This window comes from Ischnura elegans, chromosome 13, assembly GCF_921293095.1.
Source record: "Ischnura elegans chromosome 13, ioIscEleg1.1, whole genome shotgun sequence".
Taxonomy (NCBI): Eukaryota; Metazoa; Arthropoda; class Insecta; order Odonata; family Coenagrionidae; genus Ischnura; species Ischnura elegans.
In genome coordinates, this window is record NC_060258.1 from 2,119,683 (window position 1) to 2,143,963 (window position 24,281).

At 42.6% G+C, this 24,281-nt stretch overlaps 3 protein-coding genes across 3 annotated transcripts in view; 2 read left to right on the forward strand and 1 right to left on the reverse strand.

Annotated features, from left to right (window-relative positions):
* LOC124170376 overlaps positions 1-97 on the forward strand; it is a 28,164-nt gene extending 28,067 nt beyond the window's left edge. Inside the window, exon 8 of the mRNA XM_046549098.1 lies at positions 66-97. Within this exon, the coding sequence (XP_046405054.1) occupies positions 66-97 (32 nt within the window). The remainder of the gene's footprint in view (positions 1-65) is intronic.
* LOC124170380 overlaps positions 1-24,281 on the forward strand; it is a 263,025-nt gene that overhangs the window by 32,115 nt on the left and 206,629 nt on the right. The gene's annotated exons all lie outside the window — the stretch shown is intronic.
* Positions 5,080-6,216, reverse strand: LOC124170377. Its single transcript, XM_046549099.1, has one exon. It carries the CDS (start codon positions 6,214-6,216, stop codon positions 5,080-5,082), a length of 1,137 nt encoding a protein of 378 aa, XP_046405055.1.

Consider the following 24,281-nt stretch of genomic DNA (forward strand, 5'->3'; position numbering starts at 1 on the left):
CGGACACATACGAAGGAGAAACCTTCTTCTTGCAATTAATTTGAATAGTCTTTCTCTCAAATTAGTCACCCTGTTCGTCACATTCCGACTCATATGAAGGAGAAACCATGTTCGTGCAGTGAATGTGGAAAGTCTTACGCCACTAAACAATACCTTGTCCTACTCACGCGGGTGCATCGAAAAGAAGCCTTATTCTTGCAATGAATGTGGAAAGACTTTCTCTTAATAGATTCACCTTTTCTTGCATTTGCAAGCACACAGGGTTAAGTTTTAGTTGGCTAGTCATTAGTAATTGTTAGCAATCAAGGTAAATAAATCTTATTATTACCAGAACTGCTTGTATGAAATAAAAAATAATCCCATAATGTTGAGAATTATGTAATAATATTCAATTTGGTCTGTAACCTAATTTAATAAATGTTCAAGTTATTTTGCTGTGCGATATTTTCAAGGACTAAATAATTTATTCCTTTATTTTTAACTGCTATTTTTTTACTGGTAAAAAATTATTTACATTTTAATGTAAGCCATGCATTGCAACACTTTCGATAAAAACTGCAGGCACTTTGTCCCAAGAATGATTTTCATTGTTTTGTCTATGTTAATTGTGTGATTGATCAATGTTTAATTGTCTGATCGATGTTAGTTGATGTAGTGCTTCTATGTAATTTATATGCAAATATCAAGTTAATAATAATACCCGATTGATGGAGAGAGTACTAAGCTGAATGACTGGTCTGTTTAAATTGTTGATTTACCCGCATGAAGAATTGCATCAATATTGCGTTTTACTTTGAGTGCCTGCACCACAATCACCATGCAATTCTTTGTACAAATGACAATAATATTTCCTCTTGAAAACATTGATAGCCATAGTTAAGCCTTAAACTATTAATCAAGGAATTTCTTTCTCAGGCGAATGGCCGTATATTTCCTGGTAACTGTGTCCCGTTGATTGGCACGAAACAACTTCCCTGCAGTGTATAAATAGTTTTTAAAAATTAAAATTGTCGTATTAGACGCGTAGTTTTGCGTGTGGAGATACATCAATTGAGATTATTTAACATGGACAAAATATTTAACTTAAAAATAGTGGCGAATATGCATATTTTTACTGCAGGGAATGAAAAGCCCCGGTTTTCTAAGTCCGCAATAAAGTTATAAAAAATTTCAGAGCTCTCATCACATTACCAATTTTAGTAACTGTAGTTAATCTCATATTTTCCATCATACTTCAGTTATATAGTATTTATAATTTTGAGTGAATTATTTAGATAAATTATTAAATCAACGCTGCGGTAATGATTCTATGCACTTAAAGGGCAGTTGATATATGCCCATGCATTGCATGAAAGAAATTAGGTTGCTGTGGATTTTGCGTTATAAATAATGAGATATTATGTTGACTCGATTTTTAGTGAATTTTTGCCATGTGAATGAAGAATTGAAATAAAGTTACGAAACGGAAATATAGCTCAGATCTTCAGCTTCTGTAGACAGTAATTTTTAAAAAGTGTCCCGACAAACAGCAAAACAATGGTTATATATACGACTTAGCAACAGCCTTGGGCAGATAACCTTTTCCAGTTCTCATATTAACCGGGAGCACTTGAGTATTGCCAGGGCAATTAACAATTTCAATTATTTGTGTTATTATAGTGCTATAAACACTGCGGTTTTATTGCTGGTGATGTGCCTTACGCCTTTTCGATTGGTGCTGTGTTGTTTGCTCGCCGAGTCATGTTTTCACCCACAGTACCTCCTAGAAATTTCATTGTTTTGCCTCGCCAGATTCTATAGGTGCCATAGTAAATCAGGATTCATGTGGAAGGTTCGTTCTTCCTTGTTAACCTCTTCCCTACGCAGAGCGTGATTTCACGGCCTGTATTTTCTGATGCTAAAGAAGGAAGGCAAGATTTTCACGGCCTGAATTTTTTGAAGCAAAAGGCCTAAGGCCGTGTTTTCACGGTTTCGCGGTCAAGAATGCCAAGTGGGTCCCAACCGTCATTAGGGTCCCTCGGCGCGAGAGGTCCGACCCTTTCCTATTGTCCGTGTGGGGATTACCTCGGCCCATTCCGGCTCTCAGTGTCCCACTCAAGGAAGGTGCTCATGGTCACTTATTTGTTTATAAGTTAAAACAACTAAAAACGTTCATGTTACATTTATTGAAAATCAATGCGAGGAATTACATTCTGTTTGTTCTGCTGATTGGTTCCAAATTTTAAACGGAACTAGCGTTCATATTAACGGAGTTGATCATCAACTAGAACAATTTTTGGAGACGCCAAGGTTAGATGTTTAATTGTTATTTTTATAACTCACTAGCAAGTTTATAGGAGCGATGTTGTAATGATTTACATCTAAAAGTATACTTTACTCTGTTAGCTACATTCTAAGTGTACATTTGCGGTGAAATTCGATAGAATATCCGCTTTAACTTCTATGAAAAAAGCCCTCGTAATGTAATAAAATATGATTTTCTCAGTTCTTTGTCGTGAGCCAAAATTACAGCGACTATTTTGAATAACCTCTTACCAACCTTTGAATACAAAAGTATTATAAACGAATTTCGCTAAAAATACTGATTAATGCATATCCTAAAAATTCGCAAATTTAATGTACCAATAGCGAATGTTTTACGTAGACACATGTTGTGAGAAGCATTCCATACCATTGCAGGAAAGAGCACTGCCCTACCCAGGTAATTACTCTTGTAGCAGGCGTCTAAGTAGGCTGCTAACAATGAAGATTCGATGGAATGGTTTGGACGATGTTTATTGATCTGTGTACAATACCACACTGCCCTGCCGGCCGAAAGGCCGCAGTATTTATTCAATTTTGCCAACTTCCAGTATGTTCTATCCTACTTTTCTTGAACATTAAAGAAACTTCTAGAAGGGAATTCTAGAAGGCCAGAAAAATTATATAATAAAACTTTCCGACACGGAGAATCGAACCCGGGCCGCCCGCTTGGGAGGCGACCGCGCTACCGCTGGGCTATCTGGACTGTTAGAAGGAAGCGATGACGGAGCGCGCTTTAACTTGCCTCCGGGCAAGCGGTGTGGCGGCGAGGCAGGAGGTGCGGCCGCCACACTACTCCCCCCCTGGGAAAGACAGCTGGTGTTGTAGCGTACAGGTAAACGAAGAGTCCTACCCGAGCGCGTCGTTGGAGGGGGGTCGGCAAAGGGCGAAGGCGACGTCCCGGTCGATGGCGCGGAAGATGGTTTTCCGGAGGTCGGTTCAGAAGGTCTCGATATCCTTTCTTGAAAATCGTCCGGCTGGAGAATGTGCGCAGGCTTAAGTCGGTCGATGGAGACGACTGTTGGTTTCCCGTTGATGTTGATGGTGAATGTTTTCTCGCTGCGGGTGATGACTGGATATGGCCCTAGATATGGTGGCTGGAGGGCCGTCCGAACTGCGTCTTGTCGCAGGAAGACGTGCGACGTCGTGGCTAGAGCTTTGTGAACAAAGATTTTCCGGCTGTTGGAATGATGATATGCAGGAGTTGGTCTCACTTTTGACATGTGAGTACGCAACCGAGAGACCAGATCCTCAGAACCGATGCTTGCCGGAGAGTCGGCGAAGAAATCACCCGGGAGACGCAGCCGTTCTCCATAGAGGAGTTCCGCTGGTGAAGCCTTCAGGCCCTCGCGCCAGGTGGTGCGGAGTCCGAGGAGAACCATTGGCAGTGCGTCGATCCAGGACTCCGGGGAGTGCGTAATTAGTGCTGTCTTGAGAGGGCGGTGCCAACGTTCTAGTATTCCATCAGCTTGAGGATGGTAGCTTGTGGTAGGGTGAAGAGCAATGCCCAGGGTGGCGCAGAGCTTTTTGAAGAGTCCTGATTCGAACTGTCGTCCTCGATCGCAGGTGAGGCATTTGAGACAACCGTAGTGGGCAACCCATCCTAGGAGAAAACCTCGGCAGACGGATTCGGCAGTGATGTCGGCGAGAGGTTCTGCTGTCGGCCAACGTGATAAGCGGTCGATCATGAGAAGATATCGGAACCCAGAGGCGTAAGGCAGAGGTCCGACGATATCGACGTGGACGTGGTCGAAACGTGCTGTAGGTATGGTTAAGTTAGCCATAGGAGACAATACGTGACGATGCACTTTGGATCGCTGGCATGGAAGGCAATTGCGAACCCAAGTGCGACAGTCCTTGGACATGTACGGCCAAACGTAGCGGTTGGATATGTTTTTAAGAGTGGAGTTTGAACCGGGATGATCAAGACTGTGGACTTGATCAAAGACACGTCGACGGAACGGTGGTGTGATATAGGATCGAGGCGTGTCCTTAGATGTGTCACACCAGAGTTTGACAGTTGTTCCAGGAATTTGCATTTGAGAAAGCTTGAGTGAAGTACCGCTGTCGAGGAGTCCACGAAGTTCTTCGTCGGTGTCCTGCGAACGGGACAAGGCGACGAAGTCTAACGATGTAGAGGCGAGGCGAAGGGGCTGTTGGAGCGACGTGCCGTTCCCTCGCGGAGCATGGCATCGAACTCAGCTTTAGCAGCGCGGAGGCGGTCTGGGACCAGGCGTCGAGCTCGATGATATATGGGAGGTCCAGGTGTAAGTTCGATGTGATGCTGTGTTTGATGGCGCACTTCTCTTGGAGCGCCTGGAGGTTTGGTGATTTCAGGAAACTTGGCGAGCAGGCGGTGATACGCTGTTGTGCCGCGGATTGTCCGAATGCTGGCCTGACGAGAAAAAGCACGGTGTCCCTGAGTACACAGGCCAGTAACTTGGTCGATGAGCTGGGCAGTTTTTAAATCCGGAACCAGGTGAAAATGATCGAGGAAATCCGCTCCAATGAGTGGCTCGCTGACTTTGGCGACGGTGAAACGCCAGACAAAATCACGACGAAGGCCTAAGTTGAGTCGGAGTGGCATCGTCCCATATGTGCTGATCCGGGATTCGTTGGCCACGGAGAGATCGTAGTTGATTTCGACTCGTCTGTCGTTGCAAAACTTTACCGTAAAGATTGACAGATCAGAGCCGGTATCGACGAGAAATCGATGACGGGAGTATTTATCAGTAATGAAAAGGCGGCTGCTCCCTATAGGGCGGGCGGTGGCCGCCGTCACTGCTCGCCGCTGGAGTTTTCCGTAGCTCGGGAGCAGGGCGCTTGGCACCTCCTGGCTGCATTACCGAAGCGCCGATGGTAGTAGCACAAGCTGGCGTCGTCGGCTGGGTGGTAAGTCTTGGAGGGGCTTCTGGACCGTGAGGGAAAATAGTCTCGGCTGCGGGAACTGCTGCGTGAGCGCCGGTGCTGATCGTTTAGTTGCGAGAGGAGAGCCGTTAGCTGTTTTTCGAGGCTCCCCAGTCGTCTGGCCAGCGAAGAGAAATCTGTTGAGCTTGTTGTAGCGCAGACGGCGGGAGCTGAAGTGTCCGTTGAGCTGGCAACAGCGTTGACGGCTAGGGCTGGTGGTGGAGGCAGCGGTGTGATCTCGACGATCCGATCGGCGATTTTGGCGAGTTCGTCTAGCGGCAGTGTTGTCTGTGCTTGTAGAATAGCTTGGACGGTAATTGGAAGGCGCGTCAGCCATATTTGTCGCAAGAGTGTATCCTGGATTTGGAATGATCCGTTGAGTGAGCGCAGATGGCGTAGGAGTTGCGACGGCTGCCTATCCCCAAGTTCTTCAGCCTGAAGGAGTTGCCTAACCCTCTTTTCCTCGGAGAGTGAAAGGCGGCGGATAAGCTCATTCTTCAGGTGTTCATACCGGTTTTGAGCTGGTGGATTTGATAGAATGTCTTCCACTTCCTCGGCGAAATAGTTGTCCAATATGGAGACGGCGTGGTTGTATTTAGTCTCTTCCCGTGTTATGTTGGCAAGTTCGAACTGCGCCTCGGCTTGTGCGAACCAAAATGAAGGCTTACTTGGCCAGAAGGACGGTAGTTTCACGGCTACGCGGCATGCCTCCTGTTGATTGGTTGCCTGGAGTCGTGCGGCATTTGCTTCGGCGTCGTGCTGGGGTGGCGGAGGTTGCGAAGGCTGCTGCTGCGGTGGTTGCTGTGGCGGCAAAAGTGGCTGCGGTTTTTGCTGCTCCGCCGCAAATGCCTGTTGAAATTGTTGGGCCTGATCGGCGAGGGCCTGCTGGTGTTGTCCAACAAGCGCCTGTTGTGCTTCCGCGTTTTGCATAGCCGCCGTCTGGAGTTCTGTTCGAAGGTCGTTCAGTTGACGAGTAAGCTCGGCGATTTCTTCGTCCTTGCTGGGCATTGCTGGTTGCGTTCGTAGTTCGGGGTCACCAATGTAGCAGGCGTCTAAGTAGGCTGCTAACAATGAAGATTCGATGGAATGGTTTGGACGATGTTTATTGATCTGTGTACAATACCACACTGCCCTGCCGGCCGTAAGGCCGCAGTATTTATTCAATTTTGCCAACTTCCAGTATGTTCTATCCTACTTTTCTTGAACATTAAAGAAACTTCTAGAAGGGAATTCTAGAAGGCCAGAAAAATTATATAATAAAACTTTCCGACACGGAGAATCGAACCCGGGCCGCCCGCTTGGGAGGCGACCGCGCTACCGCTGGGCTATCTGGACTGTTAGAAGGAAGCGATGACGGAGCGCGCTTTAACTTGCCTCCGGGCAAGCGGTGTGGCGGCGAGGCAGGAGGTGCGGCAGCCACACTCTCATACCTTGGTTCTCTGATCAAGTTACATTTAGGTGGTCTGCCCTGTGCACCTCACAGGCTTACTTTGGGATGCATTAGCGCATTACTGTTTTCTTGAAAAACTTATTACCCTCCAACTGGCATATCTAAGAGCAGATTGGTGCAAGTAGCCTCCTACTTAAATTTGTGGAAGAAAATAACCTCGCTCTTCTCGGAATAACTCATTTTCTTTTCAAAAATTTCTTGACGTGTATTCAAATATAGCCGTTAACTCTCCGTTCGCATTCCGCTACCTATACAAGTGATGGGTTCCGTAGAACCCTGCTGCGCGACGCAGCCCATACCATGAATGGAAAGAGAACTGCTCTACCTAGGTAATTACTTTCATATCTTGGTTCTCTGGTCAGGATCCATTATAGTGGTTTGCCCTGTGCACCTCACGGGCTTACTTCGGGACACATTAGCGCATTAACGTTTTCTTGGAAAAACTTATTACCCTCCAACTGGCACACCCAAGAGTATATTGGTGCGAGTATCCTCCTACTGAAATATGTCTGTGGAAGATGATAACCTCATTCTTCTCGGAATAGCTCATTTTCTTTTCAAAATTTTCTTGGCGTCTATTCAAATTTAACCGTAAATGTTCTGTACGCATTCCCTTTCCTACTTCTGCGAGGATTGTCTTTCAAATGATATTTTGGTGGAATTACATTTTTTCTTGGAATTATACAGCCAATAGTTTTTTTTGAAGTGCCATTCGATGGTTCCTTAGAGCTTTCGTTAGTTTTGCATACGTTCTCGACGTGTTCAGAGTTACTTGGACGAGTGGAGCACTAGGCAAATTTACTTGACGGGAATTTACTTGCACTGGGAAAATGTCCAGGCTAATTACAGATCAATCGATCCTGGAAATACTCACCACAAGTGTTAATGAAGACAAGGATATTGACTCTAGAGACAGGTTTTTGTTTTTTTATTATTTCGTGCGTAATATTTGTGTATATTTGCATAAGTGAAATTGCTTTATAAATATAATTTTGCAATTTCAAGCAACAAATTTGTTTGACTCAAGTAGTTTTGTGGGAATTTTTCGGGAAAATATTCTTCTTAAAAACTTAGAAATGTTTCATTCCCATGTTTTCAGAGAACTCGTGGAGAGCAGACGCGAATGATGAGTGTGGATTTGGGCATCATGGATATAAGATATGTTAATATCATAAATCGTAAATACCTAGAAATATGCTAGGAACATTGAAAGATTTCATTCCCTTTAAAGTATTTTTTGGTCTATGTCCTAATGCCCTTTTGCTGAAAACCCTAAAAATAACCATAGAACTTCGTTTAAAAGTTCTATAGGCATTGCAAAATGAAAGGTATACATTGATGAACTGACATTTAATGTAATAGTAACAATTTAAAAAAATTGCAATCGAACTAGTAACAATAAACTGACCGCAAAAGTACGCCGTGATGGGCTTCCTTCGGGAAAAGGGTCGAGGATTATATATGCCCAGTTGCCGGGGAAATGGTCCGGCACCCCGCTAGAAAAGGTCATTAAGTGGAGGGAGCGACTACCTGGACGATTCGTTGCCGAGAAACAACTCCGTACGGGGCGAAAAAGAAATGCTCAAAGCCTTCGTACAGCCAAAAGCAACTTCCCGTGAAGGAGCCCAGCGCGAAAAGGTTAACTGTATCACCTGAGTTTTTTAGGGTTAAGTTGAAGCTTCATGGTGGTAATCCAGTCTTCGACGTAGTCCAGGTGTTCTGGGATGCAGTTCACATCCGAGGTTTGGTTGAAGGACGTGCGAAAATGGAGAAGTATTTAGTATGGAGGATAACTGTTAATTCGAGTTAACAGGTCATAAATGAAGTCGTTTGGATTACATTTCCGCAGATGTAGATTGGGGACTGGATTTATCGTTGTGGAGCATGGAATGTGATAGGGTGTACGTAAAAACGTAAATGGTTTACGGGGAAGAATGGCGTTCGATCTAAAAGTTAACATTGGGTGATTATGATGAAATGAATTGGAATAGGAGAGGCGTTCTCAAATGAATCCCTTTCAACAGACTCACGTCGTATCCTTAAGACTTTCCCAGAAACACCCCAGTCAAATATATCCTGATATTGAAGACGGACTGCGTTTGTTCTATGGGACGGGTTATATGGTGTACCGTGGATTGGCCGGCTATGATGCTTGCCTGCCCAAACAAAAAACCTGTGCTGTGACGGCACTAAATCTGCACCATAACTGCAAACTACCTGCAAAATGTGTCCAGCAAAATATTTACGTTTCCATGGTTCGGTAACTAAGGAGTTTCGACCCCATGTTTACTGGACGTATTTAATTTTTTTTCTTCAAGTTTGCATGCTCTTATTTGTGATAGTATATTACGTCAAGTGGATGTCTGTATTCACCGCTTAGCAAATATCTTAGTGTCGGCGTCAAGATGATGTGCCGATGTAATTTGCAAATTTATATATGGACCTTAGTGCATGCCATAATAATGAATAAAACGTCTTTTAAAGGGAATTTAATTTTAAATCCTGATTGTTTTATGAATATTTCAAAATTCAACACACGCGAATGTTAGTTTTGTTATAAAATAACGAAAATGTTTGTACACCATATTGTCGAATGTTCCTAATATTGCATTTTATTTGAATAATAGAAGTATGAGTTCCCAGGATCAGAATGGAGAGGACATTTAATATGATTTAACGTTTTCATTAAAACTTAAAGTATTTTTTGTGAAACTATGAACAAGAATTAAATATTTAAATATCAAAATCTAATAATCAAAAAATATTTGAAAAGACCCTAAAGGGTCTTTTCAAATATTTTTTGATTATTAGATTACCCTAAAGGGTCTTTTCAAATTCACACTTATAAAGGGGCGTAAGATTTCACTTTTTCCCGGCGTATGATGGCGGTGAATTCTTCTCGGCTTTCCATCCGGGTGAGCTCCATCTCCATCGCTGCCGACGTTTCGATAGAATCCTTTTCTATCGTCATCAGGGCCGATGATGCCAGTAGGAAAGTGGTAAAAATTTCTCCCTTGCAACTTGACTGAAACTGGGCTGAAACTACCTTGAAACTCAGTGTCTTGCTTCTAGGCTGAAACTGCATTGAACTTGAAACAAACCATTGGAGTTTGGAAGAGGGATGGCAGTGCAGTAGCAGTGCAATAAAGAACTCCAGCTACTCCAATGAAACTCCCTTGACCTACTAAACTGAAACTTTCTTGGCTAGCTACACTGAAACTCCCTTGGCCACTAACTAGACTGAAACTCCCTTGGCTACCAGCTAGACTGAAACTCCCTTGGTTACAACCTAGACTGAAACTCCATTGGATAGCTAGGCTGAAACTCCCTTGTTTGGCTGAATACATTTCCCCTACCCAATCCATTAAAACTCCCTTGTCAAATCATATGAAACACAGTAAATTAACAACTTGCGCAACTCAGCCAACAGTGGATGATCACATAACAGATTTCTCCCACAATTTTGCATTCATGATAAAAGATTAAGGGTGGACAGGTGATTGCGATCAACATTAGTTGTAACTGCAATGACCACAACATTTTTCAAGACACAATTTATTAGAACATGAAAATACATCAATAAATTAATAACTGTCAAAAGCACATACAAAAACATTCCAAATGAAAGAAATCATAGAAGTTAGATGCTCCTGCAATAGATAAGAAACATGACTGATGAGAATCACAAACGACTTAACTCAAAATCAAATTAGCAAAATTGCACATGAAAAACTCTCCTTTACTTGGCTTATTAGTTATATGGTGCATTAATGTGAACCATTCAAATTATAGAAAGCAAAACTTAAATTATCACTGAGGAAGCATGCGCTTTGCATCATAGTTAAATGAAAAACGAAGCGATGACTCGTTACTTAGGCTATGTGTGAACTCCAAACGAAAACCACGTAAGATTCCAAAACATTCAGCAGTAACTAATAAGTATAAGCAGTAAATATACATTGCACTATAGCGAAACCCACCCGCATTCCTTATTTCTTCGTAAGCCCGCTCGAGCTCACCGTGTCCGGTCCTCCGCAGGATGACTAACGGACGGCGCGGTATCCGCGGCATTGATGACCGGTCGGTGTATTATCCTCCTCGTCCGGGGTATCCATGAGGCAGGAAAAGTGGACGGCAGTCGCCAACGCGTTGAAAGAAGAATTCGTTATTGGCTGCATAACCCCCGAAAAGGAGCTTGAAATCCTTAGACATGCCTGGATTAAAACACGAATTCAATGTCAACGTTCTCATGGCTAAACATGGAAGGAATAAACATGCCATCAGAGAAGTTAAAACGCTTACCTCCAATTTTGACTGCAGTCTCCACTACCGACCTCGTTCTCCCCTTCACCTTAATTTCGATTAATTCTTGCCGTTAACAATCGTCGAAGTACCGGGGAAAGAATTATGCCATATTTTCATGCCAAAACCCACGCTCACCACTCGTCTTTCGCTCCTAGCAACTTGAGAGAAATAACGGCAACCGACAGCTTAACGCGCAGGAAAAGATATACGTGTTGCCAAAAGCTAAATAAAAAATGCATTGCCGCTGAAAACCGGGGTCGCTTATATGTCCGGTAGATGGGTTCCGTACGTTGGCAAAACTTACGAAGGGTAGCACACATGCAGCAAGGGAGTAGCAGTTCAAATACATGAGGGAGAGAGGATACACAAATGCTGCAGCAGTTCTGTGGCAGGGCAGTAAAGGCATTCGGCAAGAGAGATTCAGTGGAGTTATTAAGTTGACCTGGCCTACAAGCCTACCGTCCAGTTCAGTGTCAGTAAAGCTCATGTGCAGCAAGGGAGAAGCAGTTCAAATTCTTAGGGAGAGGGGATACCCAAATGCTGCAGCAGCTCTGTGGCAAGGCAGTAAAGACATGCGGCAAGAGAGATGCAGTGGAGCCATAAATTCGGCCTGGCCTGAGGCTATTGTCCAGTTCAGTATCAGTGGGGCACATATGCAGCAAGGGAGAAGCAGTTCAAATTCAATGGACTTGCAAGGGAGAATGGCATCAGAGTCTCAGTTGAGTGCCCTTTTTCTTGTTGAGGACAAGGCAGTGCAGTGCAGTCACAAGGTTGTTTCAAGGCAGTTTCCACACATTCAGTGGTGTTTCAGTCCAGAATCAGCTCTGTTTCAAGGGAAAAATTTTTACTTGAGTACATTGGTAGATGAACATATGAAATTACTATTTTAGTTCCAACTGTTCTTGTGTGGTATGGTAAAAGTTCTCAATGGCTGTTTTTGAACTGAATTGTGGTCGTAAATGCCGCATTAAGTTATTCCTGCCCAATGTAAATACTTAGATCGAATATGATGCATGTAGCCGAGTGAGTGCGAAAATGTTCGATCAAAATCAACCATGGAGCCACAATACGATGTGTAGGAAGTAATAAATTCTTTGTCAAGGCCAAGAGCCTGTTCTAATTTCGTTTGTGAATCTATTGATAAACTCTTTTTTTTGTTCATGCTAATTTTGTAACAAGGCCATAAAATAATGATAACTGCACCATTTCATGAATGCTAATGTGTATGATGAATTAGCCCTCTCTTTCATGGTATCATTTTGAGGAATAATTAACTAATTTGTAACCAAGTATCATTAACAAACTTATTTTGTGAATAATTTTCGCAGCGAAGTGCTAACAGTAAATATGATTAGTCTCGACAAGGATTCGTGTTAACACAGTTGCACTATGAGATGAGGGAACGAAGCAAAGAAGGCATAGGTTACCCATGGGAATGGCTCAAAAGGTGTGCATGATACGTACTGTCGTCAGTTTTTCCATCAGATTACTAAAAATTTACTTTAGCACTAAGGCGATTCACTCAGAAGTAAGGGGATAAAAATAATCGAGTTGATTTGCAGTATCTACAGTATTCCTATGGTTCGTGCCTCAAATACTAACCAAATCTGGCATATATATTGCTTGGGTTTCACGGATTTCATGACATATGTATTTCAAGACATTGGTATTTATAATTTCATGGACATTAGAGACCAAAGTCACATAATGTGTATCTTAAGCGATTTGTTATGGAATATAAGGCACCACATTTTAGTGGAATTAAATTTAATGTTGTCAATTGAACCGTTTGTTCTGTTAAACATGATATTCTCAGGTTCATCATAATTTTCTTGCTTTCCATATTTCATTACATATTTTAAGCAATGCAAAATCTGTTAATGAGAAATGTCTGTTTAGTCTTGCAAAAAAGGACATTTTTATTTTTTGAAGATCTTCACCCTCTTGCATGGAAAGGAATCGGTGTCTTAAAATGTTCATGACCTCACTAATATATATTAGTATTATATGCATCTAGCACTCAATAATTGTATTATGATGATGTGCTATATGGAAATGTAAATTCGCAAAATTCGCTCATAATTGTGGAATTGTATTCAACAGGTTTATATTGTAGTAAATATGATTCTACCAGCAACAGAAGTACTTTACGTAGTTATACTGCTAAATAGATTAAAATTTTGAGGGCATAATATTCCCTAACTCTTTATTGGTTTCATGTAACCAATAAAGCTGCAGCTGGATCATGAGCTCAAGCGATCCCAAGGACTCGCCACTTCCCTAAACTTTTCGTAGCTATTCCAGCGTAATAAAAAGAGGACCAACTACAAATATCATTCACTCAGACAAAAAGGCACTATATCTGCTCCACTTAAATTTTTTCGAGGAGTGTATATTGCGTTCCACATCTTGTTGACAGTGTGGGCTCTTATGGGCCTTACTTTCCTAAACTACTAAATGTAACGATAAAAATGTTTTTGCTCGATGGTAAGCGCATTTCTGATGCAAGGAGAGGAGGAGGATAATATTTTCTTTCGTCGCATGCATGCACGACTTCAATAGCATTATGGTAATCTTTTGATGTAAAGACGACAGGCTGCTTGCACTACTATTGGGAAAACTTGACTTTTCTTTCATCCGATCCGAAGTGGCAGGAGACCCGTTACTTGAACACCTGCTGCACCCAAGGGAAGTGGGAAGCGGTCCTTCGTCGGGACATTCTGCTATTTCACAATGGTGCACCACCCACATTGACTTGATTGCTACACTAGAGGCAGTTTGGCTGCAAGTAAAACACACGTGTTAACACTAGAATGACCGGGGGAAGCCGCATACCGATAATGACCGCCAGCCGTCAATTGACCGTTCGACCTTTTCTTGCACTCTCTCATTCGTTTTCCCTTCAAATTTTTGCGTAACGAGGATAGAAGTGTTCTGAATAATTTTTCATGTTCTGTTTAGTTTCACGGTCAGATTAAGTGTTTACTTTACAAAAAATATCAATTACATCAAAAACTATTTCTGTAAAATAAAATTCGTGTAACTTGCATAGTTAAAAAATAATCCATGATGTGTTTCAAAACTCAAGTAGTATTTCAGAACATGCTATTTGCTGAAATTTTCTGGGTTAAAAATATGTATATTTGAGATAAAATAAAAAAGAAAGCATTAAAATGAAGCAATAAAAATTTGGTCTCAAGGAATGTATTTCTTAACTCTCTTAGCACGTTTGCAAATATCTTGATTACGTTCACGGAGTTCAAACATGTAGTTATGAAACACTCATAAGAGTTTTAATAAAATAATTTTCCTGAAACGTCGAAAAAAATTTATTTTTGTCCATGTTAATAAAAAAAACGTTGAATTTTTCTGGGTCACAAAAAGTGGTACAAAGGAGATGCAGCATGCCGATATCGGCACTTTTAAAGACGCCCAGTAGGATACTGCAGAAATTGTCTTCACACTGATAAAAATGCGGTGAAAACACGAAGCTTCAACGAATCAAGAACGCCGCGGTAGACTAAAAGACAGTAAAAGAGACAGCGCTTAGATAATGAGACCTAAGTTGTAGATTGGGACGTGTATTTGAATCTCGAAGAGGTAGAAAAAAAGCCTTCGGAATGTGGCGTTTTGCATTTCATTTTATCGTTCCTCTGAGTCTGTGATTAAACTGAAATCTCATAATAAGACGTCTTCTGGAGACCAAGCGCGAAGGGACAATGGGAGTGGCATAGGGAGAACCGATCGACCCATAAATATATTCTAACACGTTCAATGAGAGCGTTGTAGAAAATATCTATGGAACGTGCAGAACGGAGGAATATTTAAGGAAACCATCAAAAGAAGCAGCGATCATGGGAAAGCAAGGCGGATTGAAAGCGAACAAGTTGACTGGGAGGTGGTTGGAAGTATCCGTGATCTTTTATATGACAGGCGACACGAACGCAGCAATGAATTTCAGCCAAATGATTGTTTATCACTGCCCATAGGATGCCTATTAGGCTTGGTTAGTGGTGACTCTTTATGACGACACATACTTTGGTATTGCTTGTGTTTCTTCTTCACATAAACTGTAAAAGCATACGTAAGGAAATAGGAATCAAACTTGAGTATCATTCGTGTGTGTTAAAGTGCACGCTATGATATTTTATGAAACTGACACCAAGGTTGGGCAAAGTGAGCTAAATAACGGTATTTAATACAATAACGGCCATTTCATCGCTCACGGTCATTCTAAGTAAAAGCTGACATTAATCTGGACATGAATTTTTTCCACTCAAAAAACTTTATTTTTAGGTTATGTGTTCCGAAATATCAGAAGTCAAGAATCTCAGCGTTATCGGTCGGAAAATAACAAAATGGTGCTGGAAATAAAATGGCGAAATGTTAATTGATCACCTCTGGTCATTTTAGTGTTAACAGATGTGGTTTTTACCCTCCATCTACTTCCACTTGGATAGGTTTGATTGCAGGTCCGCCGCTAGAATGCAAATCCGCGCAAAATTAAAATACATCACATTTCTTACTATGCGGTCCAACCATACACCTCCAAGTTATACTGGGGAAGACCCAGGTCCCTATGGAATAATTCTCTTTTTTAACTCTTACAAATTTCGGTCGAAACCGTTTGAAACTCTCAGTTGCGCGCTTTCTGCCGATGCCCACCACTTATTGACAAGTACTCTGTTGGTCATACTTTTTTTTGATTTTTAGTGATCTCGCAAGGAAGTTCATGAGTTTGGATAACTATAAATTTTGTGGTTCTATGACTCAATAATTCCTAACGACCACAGAAACAACAATTAGTCATTTGGCACTTTGGCGTCATTTATTTCCGTTTTTAGAAATAGTTTTGAGATGAGGGGAAATACTGAATCGTTAGTTTTCCCTTGAATTAAAAAATGAAATTTTCCTAGCGTGTAGGCTGTTGTGCAGCCTTTGCGAACAAGAGATTTTAGGCGTTGATTTTATCGCAGAGAGTACTGCTGGAAAAAATACAGGAGGTACAAGGGAAAAACGTGGATCCACGAAAAGGGACTTTGAACGAATTTAGAGATAAGTGATTTTGTTCAAAATATTTAACGATCATTTCCACGACAAACTCTAATGCAGAAAATTTATAGAAGATTTGTAAATTTTTACGAGTACTGTGTGGATGATTTCTTCGATGATTATATTGATTTAAGGCCTGAAAAAGTGATTGGAGTGAAAATGTGAGTGCTACTGTGGGAGTTCATCGGAGTCTTCAGGAAGGAATTGTGAGGGTACCCCGTGCGGACTAAGTGCAGACTCCGACCGAGGTTCACCGTTGCACCTTTCTGCAAAACTAATTGACAACAATTTATATGTTAACTGAAAATCCATTTATACACATGTTATCATAACCAAAAAGAGTGGCATTAAGACATAATTTATGTTTCAGTGCCTACTGGAAACCATTGTAATAGAATACATTAATCGTGAAGCATAAATACTTTTTGGGGATGAAATTCTTCCTTTGATTTAAAAAAATAACTAGTGTTACTTGCCAGACAAAAACAAACTCACAGACACCTCTTGCGGCGACGTTATGTTGTGCTGCTCAGATGATCTCTTTTACCAACATCATATTGCTGAGAACATCGTAATTCCTAGATACACGCCGGTTCAAGGTGCACCACTCTCCCGTACTGAAATGCATATTATTTGAATCCCTTCTACAGACAAGAAAATATCTCGAAGGAGTCCTGGTACATGGTCATTGTTTAGAGGATCTGTCATCTTTGATAATTACTGACCAAGATAGAAGAAAAAAGATGCTGAGCGAAGCGCATGGCCCCTTTGAGTGAACTAATGATGTGGACCAAACTCACATGGGGCTGGGTATAGGTTATGAAGCGTGGAAAAGATAGATAAGGCTTTGAACATCTAAGGAAGATATTGTACCTCAAACTCAAGAAGCTGACCCTTTCTGACGTTCAGAAGATAGTGCAGTTGAAGAAAGGCAGTGATTTTGAAGACCAACTTGGTAAACTCGCCGGCTTGAAACAGAATTTCATCAAAACATTTTTAAAAACCTGAACACATAAAAATGATGAGATTTTATTAGAAACAAAAAACATTCCTTGAAAAAACGAAGAAATCAGTTTTTTAGGGATGGACGGATCCAGGATTTTTATCGGATTCGAATTGGATCCTTGATTTTCGGAGCCTGAGCTTTCGGATTGGATATTTTCGGATTAAAAATGCATTTTCAAATTCCTGTCGCCGAGATTCCCCCGATGATTGCTCAACCTTTTGGAAAGAGTCACACTATGTGACAGTCGAATTTTGCCTTTTTTATTTTCCACGGCTGAAATTCTCTTACGTAACCTCTGCGAGAGCTTTCAAACAAAACGCTTCATGTGGTCGACAGCAATCAAATGCGACGGCGCATTCAAAGTTGTGATCGTGAATAGAATCTATATCTACCCTTACGGGCACTGAAGCTATTATTCAAAATTTCGGATCCAGATCCGATGTCATCCGCGTCTTTGGATCCGATGAAGGGCAGTATCCGCGGATATTTGGATCCGAGGTATCCGATCCGACCATCCCTAGTTTTAAGTTAAAATACTATACTCAAGAGAGATAAATTCATGGATACAGAAGTTCAGGACGCGCACTGTTACGCTTAACGGTGGCAAATTGAACTAAGAGGTGGCCCACTGGGTACATGAGAGGTTAATGATTTATCATTTGTGGATTATGTATCCCTATGCCTCAGCTGCTTCCCAAGGCGAAGAAGTGGATGCTGCGATTTGATTTTGCCATTCTGATTCCCGAATTTATTCATTTAAACAATTATTGTAATTATGCTTCTTGCCGCTGTATGTCTCTAACAATTCCTTTATCCTTGTGGGTAGAACATCACTGAAGCTGCCTGAAAGCTAACACCCATGTTATTGTCCAAATTGTCCAAACCAAAATTGTCACTACTTTACCATGCATACTTACTAGCAATTGACAAAATGAAATCTTATATGACTGCTAATCGTTCAAGTGAGGTAATATTCTCGGAAAATCTTAGAAAAAGCTGTAACTAAACCCAATGTCACGTGGCACCTACCAGAATTGATAGATTATATCAGAATTATTTAATCGTATGCTATCGTAGACCCCTGATTACCCGGCTGTGGTTTATCCGTGCATGAGTTTCAAACCTTACTATTCCCAGTCACGGGACAGTGAGCAAGGTAAGCGTTCAGTGTTGCCGAATGCACTCATTTGGCTCGCCATTGTTGGCATACTCCTGATTATCCGGCTGTAATATATCCGTGCATGAGTTTCACACATTACTTTTCCCAGTCACTTGAAGTAACCAAAGGTGAACGTTCACGTTGGCTAAATGCACTCATTTAGCTCGTCATGTGCGGCGACTCCTGATTTTCCGGCTGTGGTTTATCCGTGCATGCGTTCCACACTTAAGTTTCCTTAGTCACTGGACAGTGAACAAAGGTGAGCGTTCAGTGTGGCCGAATGCACTAATTTCGCTCTTCGTGTGCGGCGACTCCTGATTATCAGGCTGTGGTTTATCCGTGCATGTGTTTCACACCTAGCTTTACCAGTCACTTGACAGTGAACAATATTTAGCATTCACTGTGGCCGAATGCACTCATTTCGCCTGTTATGTGCGGCGACTCCAGATCATCCGTCAATGGTTAATTCGTGCAGGAGTTTCACACATTCCTTTTCCCAGTCACTGGACAGTGAGCAAAGGTGAGCGTTCATTGTGGCTGAATGCACTCGTTTGGCTCGTTAAGTGTGGCAAACTTCTGATTATCCGGCTTTGGTTTATCTGCACATGATTTTCAAACATTAGCTTTCCCAGTCACTGGACAGTGAACAAAAATGAGCGTTCAGTGAAGCGGAATGCACTCATTTCGCTTGTAATGTCCGACGAATCATGATTATCCGGCTGTGTTTACCCGTTCTTGAGTTCTACACTTTAGTTTTCCCAATCACTGGTCAGTTAACAAAGGTAGGTATTCAGAGTGGCCGAATGCCCTCATTTTGCGCGTCGGGGGCGTTGACTACTGATTATTAGGCTGTGGTATATCCGTGCATGACATACACACTTTAACTTACCCAGTTACTGGATAGTGAACAAAGGTTGGTGCTCAGTGTGGCCGAATGAACTCATTTGCCTCATGATGTGCGGAAGTCACCTGCTTATCCAGCTGTGTTTTATTCAGCATGAGTTTCACACTTTAGCTCTCCCAGTCACATGAAAGTGAACAAAGTTCAGCCATCAATCTGGCAGAATGCACTCAATTCGCCTTTCATGTTCGGCTAACTCCTGATTATCAGGCTGTCGTTTATCCGAGCATGAGTTTCACACATTACTATTTCCAGTCACCAGACAGTGAGCATAGGTGAAATTTCAGATTTGCTGATTGCACTCACGTGGCTCGTCATGTGCCGCAGACTCCTCAATATCCTTGCATGAATCCACGCTTTAGTTTTCCCAATCAATGAAAAGTGAACAAAGGTTAGCGTTTAGTGTGGAAAAATGCATTCATTTCGCTTGTCATGTGCACCGACTCCTGATTATCCGGCTGTGGTTTATCCAGCATTAGTTTCACACTTTAGCTTTCCCAGTCACATGATTGTGAACAAAGTTTAACCATCACTGTGGCCGAATGCACTCCTTTCGCCTGTCATGAGCGGTGACTCCTCATTATCCGGCTGAGGGTTTTTGCAAAATGAGGCCGAATGCCCTCATTTTGCGCGTCGTGTGCGTTGGCTCCTGATTATCAGGCTGTGGTATATCCGTCATGAGTTTCAAACTTAAGCTTTACCCAGTCACTGGACATTAAACAAATGTTGGCGATTAGTGTGGCCGAATGCACTCATTTGCCTCTTGAAGGTGTGCGTTGAATGTAGCCGAATGCACTCATTTGGCTCGACATATTCGGCAGACACCTGATTATCTGGCTGTGCTGTATCCAGCATTAGTTTCACAATTACTTATCCCAGTCACCAGACTGTGAGCAAAGGCGAACGTTCAGGTTGGCTGAATTCACTCAAGTGCCTCGTCATGTGCGTTGGACTCATTATCTGGCTGTGGTTTATCCGTGCATGAGTGTCACACTTTAGCTTTCCCAGTCGCTTGACAGTGAACAAAGGTTGGCTATCAGTGTGGCCGAATGCACTCAGTTGCATCATGATGTGCGGCATACTCCTGATAATCCGGCTTTGGTGTTCCCGTGAATTAGTCTCACACTTCAGTTTCCCAGTCACTGGACTGTGAGCCAAGGTGAGCGTTCAGTATGGCCGAATGCACTCAATTCGCTCGTCATGTGCGGCGATTCCTGATTATCCGGCTGTGCTTTATCCGTGTATGAGTTTCATAGTTTAGCTTCCCCAGTAACTAGACAGTGAATAAAGTTGTGCGTTGAGTGTAGCCGAATGCATTCATTTGGCTTGTCATGTTCGACAGACTCCTGATTATCCGGCTGTCGTTTTTTCCGTGCATGAGTTCCACATACTAATTTTCCCAGTCACCAGACCGTTAGCAAAGGTGAACGTTCAGGTTGACTGAATGCACTCACGTAGCTCGTCCTGTGCTACAGACTCCTGATTATCTGGCTGTGGTTTATCCGTGCATGAGTGTCACACTTTAGCTTTCCCAGTCACTTGACCGTGAATATAGTCTAGTTATCACTGAGGCCAAATGCAGTCATTTCGCCTGTCATGTGCGGTGACACCTGATTATACGGCTGTGGTGTATCCGTGCATGAGTTTCAAACATTAATTTTCCCCGTCACAGGACTGTGAGCAAAGGTGAGCGTTCAGTGTGGCCGAATTTGCTCGCCATGTGTGGCATACTGCTGATAATCTGGCTGTGGTTTATCTACGCATGAGTTCAGCAATTTAGTTTTCCCAATCAATGGACAGTGAACAAAGGTGTGCGTTCAGTGTGGGAAAATAAACTCATTTCCCACGTCCTGTGCGGCAACTTCTGATCATCAGACCATGGTTAACACGTGCATGAGTTTCACACTTAAACATTCTCAGGCATTGGATAGTGAACAAAGCTTGGCGATCACTTTGGCGGAAAGACACATTTTCCTCATTATGTGCGATGTACTCCTGATTATCTGGCGGTGGTTTATCCGTGCTAGAGTTCCCCACTGTAGTTTCCGCAGTCTCTGGACAGTGAACAAAGTCTAGCCTTCACTATGGCAAATGAACTCATTTGTGTCAATGATGTGCGGTAGACTCCTGATTATCCGGCTATGGTTTATTCGTGCATGAGTTTCAAACATTACTTTTCCCAGTCACTGGACAATGATCAAAGGTGAGGAATTAGTGTGGCCGAATGCATTCATTTTGCTCGCCATGTGTGGCATTTTCCTGATAATCTGACTATGGTTTATCCTGGAATGAAAACCACACTCTAGTTTTTTCAATCACCGGACAGTAAACTAAGGTGAGCGTTCGGTGTGGCAAAATGCACTTATTTCGCTCGTCATATGCGGCTACTCCTGATTATCCGGCTGTGGTTTATCTGTGCATGACTTCCTTAATTCGATTTCCCAAGTCACTGGACAGTGAAACAAGGTGAGCGTTCAGTGAGGCCGAATCCTCATTTCACACGTCATGTGCGGCGACTATTGATTATCAGACTGGTTTATCGGTGCATGAGTTTCACATTTTAGCTTTCCCTGTCACTTGACAGTGAAAAAGTTAAGCCATCACTGTGACCGAATGCGCTCATTTTTCTTGTCATGTGCGGTGACTCTTGATTATCCGCATGTGGTTTATCCGTCCAGGAGTTCACGCTTAACTTTTCTAGTCACTGGACAGTGAACAAAGGTATGGCGATTAGTGTGGCCGAATGCACTCATTGGCCTCATGATGTGCGGAAGCCCTATGATTATCCGGCTGTGGTTTAACCGTGCATGAGTTTCAAACCTTACTATTCCCAGTCACGGGACAGTGAACAAGGTAAGCTTTCAGTGTCCCCGAAAGCACTCATTTGATTCGCCATGGGTGGCATTCCCCTGATTATCCGGCTGTACTATATCCGTGCATGAGTTTCACACATTATTTTCCCCACTCACTTGACAGTAGCCAAAGGTGGATGTTCACGTTGCCTAAATGCACTCCTTTACGCTCGTCCTGTGCGGCACCCCTGATTATCAGGGCGCGCTTTATCTGTACATGAGTTTCACACATTAACTTTCCCATTCATTGGGCAGTGAACAAAATTTGGCGATCACTTTGGCGGAAAGACTCATTTGCCTCATCATGTGCGGCAACTCCTGCTTATCAGGCTGCGGTTTATACGTTCATGAGCTCCATACTTTATTTTCCCAAATCACTGTACAGTGAACAAAGGTGAGCGTTCAGTGAGACCGAATGCACTCATTTCACTCGTCATGTGCGGCGACTCCTGAATATGAGCCTGTGGTTTATTCGTGCATGAGTTTCAAACATAACTTTTCCCATACACTTGACAGTAACCAAAGGTGATCGTTCAGTATGGCACATGTACATCCTTGGCACTATGCTTCCCACTTGGCCTAGGCACTAGCCTATCGCTTGACAGTGAACAAAGTTTAGCCATCACTGTGGCCGAATGTACTCATTTAGGTCGACACGTGCGGCGACATCTTATTATCCGGCTGTGGTTTATCCGTGAATGAGTTCCACACTTTAATTTTCCTAAAAACTAGTCAGTGAGCAAATGTGTGCGTTCGGTGTTATATGCCGTAATATGGCTAGTCATGTGCGGCAGACTTAGAATTATCCGGCTGTCATTTATCCGTCCATGAGATTTACACATTAGTTTTCATAGTCACTATGCAGGGAACAAAGGTGAGCGTTCATTGTGGCTGAATGCACTCATATTTTACGTCATGTTTGTCAGACTTTTATTATCCGGCTGTGGTCTATCCGTGCATGAGTTCCACACTTATGATATCCCAGTCACTGAACAGAGAGGAGGTTATCGTTCAGTGTGGCCGAATGTACCCGTTTCGTTCGTCATCTGTGGCGACTCATCATTATTCGGATGTGCTATATATAGAATGCATTTCACACTTTAGCCTTCCCTATCACTTGACGATGAAAAATGTTAAGCCATGACTGTGGCCGAACGAAATCATTTTCCTCATCATGTACGGCAGACTCCTGATTATCTGGCTGTTGTTTATCCGTGCATGAGTTCAACACTTAGGTTTTCCCAATCGCTAGTCAGTGATCAAAGGTGAGCGTTTAGTGTGGCCAAATGCACTCATTTCCCTCGTAATGTGCGACCACTCCTGATTATCCGCCTGTGGTTTATCCGTGCATGAGATAATCATTTTAGCTTACCCAGTCACTGGACAGTAAACAAAGGTTAAAAATCAGTGTGGCCGAATGCAATCATTTGTTCACTTCCCACTGACTGGGAAATCTAAAGCGTGAAACTCCTGGACGGATAAACCACAGGCGGATAATTAGGAGTCACCGCACACGACAGGCGAAATTAGTGCATACGGCCGCATTGATGGCTAAACATTGTTCACAGGCAAGTGACTGTTTAAGCTAAAGTGTTGTACTCATGCACGGATAAACCACCGCCTGATAATCAAGAGTCGCCGCATGTAAGGAGTGAAATGAGCACATCATGAGGCAAATGGGTTCATTTGGCCACACTGATTGCGAACTTTGGTTCACTGTCCAGTGATTGGGAAAGCTTAGTTGAAAATCATACACGGAGAAACCACAGCCGGATAATTAGAAGTCCCGGCAAAGGACGAGCGAAATGAGTGCAATATGCCACACTGAACGCAAACCTTGGTTCCCTGTCCAGTGATTGGAAAAACTAGAGTTTGGAATTTATTCCAGGATAACCACAGCCAGATTATCAGGAATTTTCCACACATTGCGAGCCAAATGAATGCATTCGGCCACACTGAATGCTCTCCTTTCCTCACTGTCTGGTGACTGGGAATAGTAAGGTTTGAAACTCATGGACAAATAAACCATATCCGGATAATCAGGAATCTGCCGAACATCATGAGGCAAATGAGTGTATTCGGCCGCAATGATGGCTAAACTTTGTTCACTGTCATGTGACTGGTAAACTATAGTCTTTTATTCATGCACGGATGAACCACAGCCTGATAATCAGGAGTCGCAGCACATGTGAGGCCATATGAGAGCATTCGGCCTCAGTGATGGCTTAACTTTGTTCACTCTCAAGCGACAGGGAAGGCTAAAATGTAAAATTCATGAACCGAACAAACCACAGCCTATAATAAATAGTCGCCGCACATGACGTGCAAAATGAGAGAATTCGGCCTCA